Source organism: Manis pentadactyla, chromosome X, assembly GCF_030020395.1.
Source record: "Manis pentadactyla isolate mManPen7 chromosome X, mManPen7.hap1, whole genome shotgun sequence".
Classification (NCBI taxonomy): Eukaryota; Metazoa; Chordata; class Mammalia; order Pholidota; family Manidae; genus Manis; species Manis pentadactyla.
In genome coordinates, this window is record NC_080038.1 from 41478783 (window position 1) to 41487175 (window position 8393).

The following is an 8393-nucleotide window of genomic DNA, read 5'->3' on the forward strand; positions in this document are numbered from 1 at the left end:
ATGCATTTTAAATCTTTGGAAGGAAAACTAAAACATTGCAATCATAACAAATGGTAATTGAGACTAATTGAACCATAGTAGTACAGCAATCATAGGTCAGGATCTTTCAGCTCTAGCTACCTATGAATCTTCAGTGCATGGTACAATAGTGATACTTAACAATGTATCCCATCTATGAACGGCAGGGTAGTATAACCTTAATTTCAGATTGTCTGTAACCATACTGCCCAGCAGAACTTTCTGCAGTTATGGTAATCTGTGCTGTCTGATGCAGCTGAAATGTAGCTAATGTGACAGAGGAATTGAATTTTTAATCACATGTAATTTTATTTTAAGTAACTACTTGTGGCGAGTTGGCTACCATGTTGGACAGCATAGCTCTGTAAGACCAATTTCAAGTTAGGCTACTTGGACATCGGAGTTCCTGTGGCCACTTTAGAACCAGTAGATGCTCTAGCAATAATACTGACTTGGTTTTTACCTTCATTTATTCAGAAGCACTTCTTGAACATGTATTTGTTCAGTAGTTGATGACAATAGAAAGATGAATAGTACAGCATCTGTCTTTAAGAGCTATGGCCAGGGACTTGACAATTATTATACTGTAGGTACAATGTGAAAAGTATCATTATAGAAGCATATAATAAGGTGATATAGAGGACACAGAGAAGGTACAACATGACTCTTTGCAGGGGTTGAGGAAGAGGAAGACTTCGCAGGAAAAGTTAATGCTTGAGCTGAAACCTTGAAGGAGAGTTTGAAAAAAAATTTTTTTACTCTTTTTGCTGTTTTCTGTAAGAACAGCTTTCTTGGTTATGTGTAAAGCATCTATCATGGTCAGTTTAGGACAACTTTCTCCCTGTTTTTCCTTTGCTTCCTATGAGCTCTCAGTTTAGGCCCAGGATATAGGGCTTCCCTTTTACCCTAGCCCTGCTGCCCTAACACATCTTTTCTTCCTGCAGTGCTCGGTGAAAAGCTGCATCACTGCCTTCCACGTCACCTGTGCCTTTGAGCACAACCTAGAGATGAAGACCATCCTAGATGAGGGGGATGAAGTGAAGTTCAAGTCATACTGCCTCAAGCACAGCCAAAGCGGGCAGAAATCTGGGGAGGCTGAGTACCCCCTATACAGGGCTTCAGAGCAGAGCCATGCCAAAAGCGAGAAGACCGGCCTGCGGGCGCAGAAGCTTCGGGAGCTGGAGGAGGAGTTCTATTCGCTGGTCAGTGTGGAAGATGTGGCCAAAGAGCTGGGCCTGCCCATGCTAACTGTGGACCTTATCTATAACTACTGGAAACTGAAGCGGAAAAGTAACTTTAATAAGCCATTATTTCCTCCAAAGGAGGATGAAGAAAATGGTCTACTGCAGCCAAAAGAAGAGAGTATTCACACTCGCATGAGAATGTTTATGCATCTACGGCAAGACCTAGAGAGGGTAAGGTGACCTTCTGTGACTAGTGTTTAGGTCTGTGTAGAAATGGAGGCCCCACTTCCAGGTTTGTTTGTTTTTTTAAGGTCAGCCCATGCATAGTGCAGGCTTCTGTGTCCTTGCTTTTCTTCTGATTTCATTGTGGCCTCAAGCATTGGGCTCTGTTTAAGGTCAGCCCGTGCATAGTGCAGGCTTCTGTGTCCTCGCTTTTCTTCTGATTTCATTGTGGCCTCAAGCATTGGGCTCTGTTTAAATTTTGGCAGGCATATTCAGGGAATTGGAGAGGCCTCACTCATATGTGCTGTGAACCTTAAGTCTGAAATAAATTCTCATTTGGCTTAATTTTTATTCACTGGTGAGCCTAAGCTGGCTTGGCTATATTTTATTGACACACAAGACTGTGGGTTGAAGAAAGAATGAATTTTGTTCAAGAAAATGCTAGGTCAGAGTTTGTCAAACTTGGCACTATTGGCATTTGGACTGGCAGGTATCTAGCAGCATCTCTGGCCTCTCCCTACCAGATGCCAGTAGCACCTCCCCCAATCTACCCAGCTGGGACAACCAAAAATGTTTCCAGATTACCAAATACCCCCAGGAGAAAATTGCACCTGGTTGAGAGCCTCTGAACCAGCCAATTCAGTTTAATTCATGATATGTGTATCAGGTATCTGCCAAATTAGGTACCAAAGGAGTTCAAAGATAAGTTAGGCCCTGTACTTACCCGAGAGAATTTTATGAGTATAAGTATAGAGATGGCTTATCTTTTTCTCTGCTATCAGAATTTAGAAGGAAACTAATAGATTTGGCTCTCTTTTAAAAATTTAACTCACATATATGTAGCACTTACTATGTGGTAGCACTGTTCTAAGTATTTTAGATCCTAACATGCCTATGAAGAAGATACTATTCCTATCCCTAGTCAGTGATGAATAAACTGGGGCAGAGAGAGGTTGAGTAATTTGTCGAGGTGGGGGGTACAAAGAAAAGGAGGGTTTTACCCTTGTGGCTGTGGAGACTTGGCAGAGCAGCAAGTGTGAGGGAAAAGCCACTTTCAGTCTCCCAGCTGACCTTTATCCTGCTGCTCCAGCACTCATTAGACAATTGTACTGGATCAAGCATTGCCATTATTTACTGAGGGATCCAAGAGGAAGCTGAAATGCTAAATCATCATTCGGTCTTCCCAGCCTAGCTATGCAGATAAATATCGAGCCCGTGGCACTGAAGGGAGAGTAGGCTTCAGGAGGTGGTTGTGGAATATTTTGCTCATGCTGCCGGTTGGTAAGGGAACCATGGTCTCCCGACTGACCAGGCTGCAGGAATTGCTGTGGAGTGGCTCTCATTATGCAACTTTGGCACTCTGTCTTCTCTCCTCACTGCCCCCTCCCCACCTGACTTCAGTTGTCTTAATTTTAGCTAAAAAATTTGAATCGTCAGGTTTGTGAAATGTGACAAAAATCTCTATGTGCTGGGGATTGGGCTTTCAGGTCCGAAATCTGTGCTACATGATAAGCAGGAGAGAGAAGCTGAAACTGTCACACAACAAAATACAGGAACAGATCTTCAGTTTGCAAGTCCAGCTTACTAACCAGGAAATTGCTGCAGGTAACTTTATATTACAGACATCCTAACAAATAATATAGACTCTGGTCACATCTTGTTTTAAAAATTTACATTTCTTGTCAATTGTTTCACTTTAAAATCTCTTAAAATTCTTGTCAAATATCTGATTTGCTTTAGTCCAGTCCTGCTATAACATGACCCATTTCACTGTCAATTCATGAAGCAAGAAATCCCAGGATGGATTTGGGCAAGTTACAGGTCTAGGGCAGATAATCTAGGCCCAGACAGATATTAGGGGCCATTAGTTGGAGACATGAAATTATTTCTAAAATCATCAATTAATTTAGAAATCAATAGGATAGGATCTAATCCTAGTTTCCAGAAAACATTTAATTCCAGGGTTACTCATCTTTAGCAGTAGTCTGTCAAAACAAACCTTTAGCCAGAAGTCAGGAGATCTGGGTTCTTGTCTCTTCCCTTATTCACTAATACTTGTTGAACGTCTACTGTGAACTAAGGACTAAGCTAGAATATAGAGCAGTCAGCAAGATAGAATCGCTGCCTGCAGAGTACACTGTCCACTTGGTGAGAAAGACGGGTGAGCGTAATTATAGTGCCCTAAGCATAGGGAGCGTGGCTGATAGGATGGCAGTCATACTCGGTGACATTTGTGACCTCCGTGTGCCTCATTTAACACAGAGGTTGGTGGCAGAGCCTGGTCAGCCAGGGGTCACTGGGCAGGATGTGCAAAATCCAGCTCCAGCCAAAGGCCAGCCACAGAGCAAGAGAGACACCCAGAAACAAGGCATTGGGTGGGTATCAAAGACTCTGGGTTATTTTTGAGTATCACAGGTCACAACAGAATGGTTAGCAAGAGGCAGTAGGGCCTCTCAGCCAGAAGACAAGGAAAACAAAAGGACAGCAGGGAGGAGCCCCTGCATGCCAGGGAAATTGGCCCCTAGAGCATGTGACTTCTGAGTGGTGGGAGGCAGTCCCACTGGTAGCAGGTGGAAGCCCCTGGTAGAGAGAGGGGCTGTGGTATCCAGCCTGGACCCAGAGGGAACACCTAGTAGTTGTCTTATGTAGGTCATTTTTGTAAGGCTCCATACAGTAAGATGGTTATGCACAAAGGCCAAGTCCATACACAAGGAGGAACTGTTTGGTAGTGCTTTTAAATTTCAGGGCACTCACAATAATAGAGAGAGGAAGACCTGTTCAAAATACAAGTATAGGATGACATAACTAGGTAACTGATTGCTAGTACTCCTCAGACCAAGTCCATAGCAGGCCATTGGCAGGAATGTTGTGATTCTTCCTGCTGGCCTTGCCACTGCAGAACCTGCCCCACACCTCCATGATTGATGGTCGTTCAGAGTCAGGAAATTAGGTTAAGTGAAGGACATAAAATACACAGGAACCACCTACTACCACTTCTACTAATGCCAGGCTAAAACACACACACACGCACTCTTCAGCCACCAAAACCTACACTACATCCCTGAGGGTTTGTATTCAACTTGCTTTAGAAAGCTCTGGAGAGATTAGAGGGCAGCATCAGACATGTCTATGTAAGGCACATCATAAGTGACGTACAAGTAGCCACACGTGCTCACACACACACATAGGGAGACCCTGCTCTTAAACAACTGCTAATGACATTCTTTTCAGAAATGGAAGGGGCAGAGATAGGGATGTGGGAGGCAGCACACTAGTCTTCATGGTTGTTTTACAGACTGGGGAGCAGAGGTGCAGCGGTGGGGAGTCACACAGCCATCAGTGGCATTGCTGAGTTTTCCACCTAACTGCACTCACTGCCCCAACCTCTAGTTCAATTCATTCCAGCTGCCATACCATGATGCATATGTATCAGAGACATGTACTTGTTAGACATTTGGAAGAGTATGTGAACTCTCCCTGCCATAAGCATATACACTGTTATTTAAATCAGTTGTTAAAATGAATCTTTCTTTTTTATCTCAGGGCTTCCTTTGACAACTTCACTAGAAAACTCATTGTTTTACCCGCCACCAAGAATTACCTTAAAGTTAAAAATGCCCAGATCATCCCTGGAAGACCACAGAAGCAGCTCCACAGAGCCTGATCATGGATCCCTTTCGCCTGACAGCAGCTCCCTTGTTCACGATGTAAGGGACACACGGGTGCCTCAGGAGTCACTAGAAGTGAAAATGAAATCGTACCTGAGACAGCCATTAGAGACCAAGAGTAACCATTTGCTGGCCAGTCTCAGCCATTTTAGGAGTGAAGCCAAGGATCCCAGTCCTGCTTGGAAAACTCCATCTCTGGAGTTGTATCATGGGCAGTCGTTGGGAAAGCCTCTGGCCCTTCAGGCTGCCCTACATGGACAGTCTTCCATTGGGAATGGGAAAAGTCAGCCTAATCCCAAGTTTCCCAAATCCAACGGTCTAGAAGACAGCTGGTCTGGGGATGTCACCCAAAAAGACAGCTCAAGCGAGATGTTCTGTGACCAGCAGGAATCCATGTTTAGCTCCCACTTGGCCAGTCAGGGCAGCTTTAGAAAATCTACCATGGAACACTTCAGCAGATCCTTTAAGGAGGCCACCAACAGATGGGTGCAAACCACAGAAGACCTGCAGTGCTGTGCAAAGCCAACCAAGAATATTAACCCTAGGGAGCAGCTCTGGGGCAAGCAGCTGGTTAGGCGGTCTGCAGGGAGAGCTCCATATCAGGAGAACGATGGGTATTGCCCAGATTTGGAGCTTAGTGATTCAGAAGCAGAAAGTGATAGGAATAAAGAGAAAGCCAGGGTAAGGAGGGATAGCTCAAACAGGGAAAATCCTCCCCATGACTCTAGACGGGATTGCCATGGTAAAAACAAGACACATCCTCTTAGCCACAGTTCAATGCAAAGGTAATTAGAAACTCATAAGAAGAACTCAGTCTTGTTCTTTGCCTCATATATGGGGGGGAAACCCATACACCAAAAGGATTCTAGCATATGTTAGGAGGAATTGTAGTGAAAAGGATAAAATTTTCCACAATAAACTGGCTTACAGTTTCGGAAACCATTTCAAGTCTAGTTTTTCTAAGCACATTGTAAGAATTGCAGATCGTCCGAAAGTTTTTTTGCCAGAGGCTATTGAGAACAGCTGGTCCCAGAGTATTTGCTCGGTAAATTCTTTGGGGCAGCTTTCCAGTTCTATTAACACTTTGATGCACATATGTATTAAGAGTCCTTGCATTGTTAAAGAACTTGCAAGAGACCATTGATTATCAGACACTAAAACTACTTATCTTTTGAAGCTACAGCATGTGACTTCCAGAGCTCTCATCTGTCGGAAGTTTCTAACTCCATGGTTATCTGGAAATCTTCAGGAAAGAACCAGGGACCAACATCTCAGATATTGTCAAACTCACTACTCTTCTTGGCTCTGCACAAGGTTGAGTTCCTTTCATAGTATCTTAACTTACCAAGTCAATACTTCTAATGCTTCTAAGTGTCCAGTGCCTGTTCCTAGACTTGCTTGTTAGGGACACACTTATAACTCTCTCACCCAGCTAACAAGCATAAAAGGCTAACTTGTGGATAGTGTTTACAAAAGTACAAAAGTACTACTTCCAAGGAAAATGCTCTGATTCTCTCACTTTAGGCAGTTATAAAGAATCCCAGAGCCTTTCCCAAAGTGAGACCATTTCTGGGAGATCTGTACCAGGTCAGGATTTTTGTGTTACTGTTTTCAAATGAGTTTGGCTGACAGTTTTGTATACCTGCTTTAATGTTTATAAAATTTTTATTGAAGTATAAGTAAAATATAGTAAAATGCACAGAGGTTAAGTATTCTTACCTGCTTTAATTTTTATTGTCAAACAATTTGAAAGCATGTGTTTAACACATGGATATAATTTAGCTTTGTACCAACTTTGAATCCAAGGCAATTTCCCAAACAAAAGGCTGGAGCTGTTTTTCAGAAGTTTCTTATGCCCTGTTCCCAAACTATCAGCCTTGATTAATCTCTGGGAGGAAGAGAATAATTACATTTGGGGGGAGTGGATAAAACATGTCTACTTCCCATTTAAAGAAGGGGAAAAGTTAGTTTTAAAAATGTGAAGCCGACTATAATTCTCTGCTCTCTTTTCTTCTTAGCCTTAAATTAATATTCTCTTTCTTCTAGTTTGGGCAAGTGTAGTGGGAATTTTCAGACAAGAGCCTGTTTTAGATTTTTAAAGTTGCTTACTGGTGACACAGCCCAGCTGCTTGTAGCACCAGTCAGCAAGGGCAGCAGCCTCTCTCCTCCCCATCAATAAGGGGAACTCAGCGGTTTTCCCCTCCGCTGCTTTTGTTCTTGTAGCCTTGCTAATGTGTTTCTTTGCTTTTTTCTTTTCTTCCTTTTCTGAAAACTTCTGTATTTTGCCTCCCCTTGGATACACCTTCAAAAAGTTTCTTTGATGCCTATGTACGTATGTGAACATGCCATAGCATGTGCGCTAGTTGTCCTGATTTTTGTTAAATGTAAAAGGCTATGAATTATACAAATGAGGAAGAGAATTTCCCCTATTTATGCACTAGGTGTCTGTGCTTTTTTTTTTTTTCAGTTCTTCTGGAGTAGAGACTGACACCTTAATAGTAATGACATTATAGTGGAGCTCTGTGATAAACTCCTTCTGTTAGAGGCTAGTACAGTAGCCTGTGTCCCTTCATGCCTTTCATTTCCAAGTGAGTGAGAGGAAAAGCAAAAATTGAAAAAGTGCTTCAGCCAAATTCCATATGTAATGCCACTGGAAGAGTATTAACTAAAATAAGTTCAGTCAGGGAAATATAGTTGTAATATTTTTACAGGATTTTCCTAACTAAATGAAGGAACCTTCAGTTGTGCAAATTTCAATTGCCCCAAAATGTATTTGCTACATTTTGCTGTTGTTTGAAGTATTACCTCTTCACCTTCTTTGTTAATTTGTTTTCATTTTGTCTTAAATAGTCCAGTTTTCCAAGATAAACTCCGTCGTTTTTCAAATGTTACCTTTTTACCAATACTTTTTCATTAAATTATGAAAATTGCAGACTACTGTCAGTGTGGTATTTTTTTATTTTGGAATATGGGTTTTAGAAAATCTCAAGTGAGCTCCTTTTATATTTAAAAAATCTTACTTATTAAACAAAATGGATGGTGGAGGGAAAGGAAGGAAGAGGGAGGAATTGAACATTGAGAAGCAAGATTCATGATCCACGTCAAAACCAGTGACCAAAGAGAACTCTAGGCATTTGGACTTCACCCAGAAATCATGATTTCATCAGACTGATAAGACAAAAACTTAGGATCATCATTAAAAATCATCAGAGAAATGGATTCTATCTGTGTCTCAAAGTTCAGAAGGCTCAGATCAGGCATCACTTATATACACATTCTTTACAATATTCATTCTGTTTGG

At 42.1% G+C, this 8393-nt stretch overlaps 1 protein-coding gene across 3 annotated transcripts in view; it reads left to right on the top strand.

The window, feature by feature from the left end:
- Window positions 1-8024, top strand: part of JADE3 (jade family PHD finger 3) — a 216927-nt gene extending 208903 nt beyond the window's left edge. For all 3 annotated transcript variants that reach the window (XM_036907443.2, XM_036907444.2, XM_057495297.1), the window contains 3 exons: window positions 963-1433; window positions 2912-3029; window positions 4968-8024. In XM_036907443.2, coding sequence (XP_036763338.1) covers window positions 963-1433; window positions 2912-3029; window positions 4968-5881 — 1503 coding nt within the window. In that variant the 3' untranslated portion in view covers window positions 5882-8024. The remainder of the gene's footprint in view (window positions 1-962; window positions 1434-2911; window positions 3030-4967) is intronic.
- The last annotated feature ends 369 nt before the right edge of the window (window positions 8025-8393 follow it).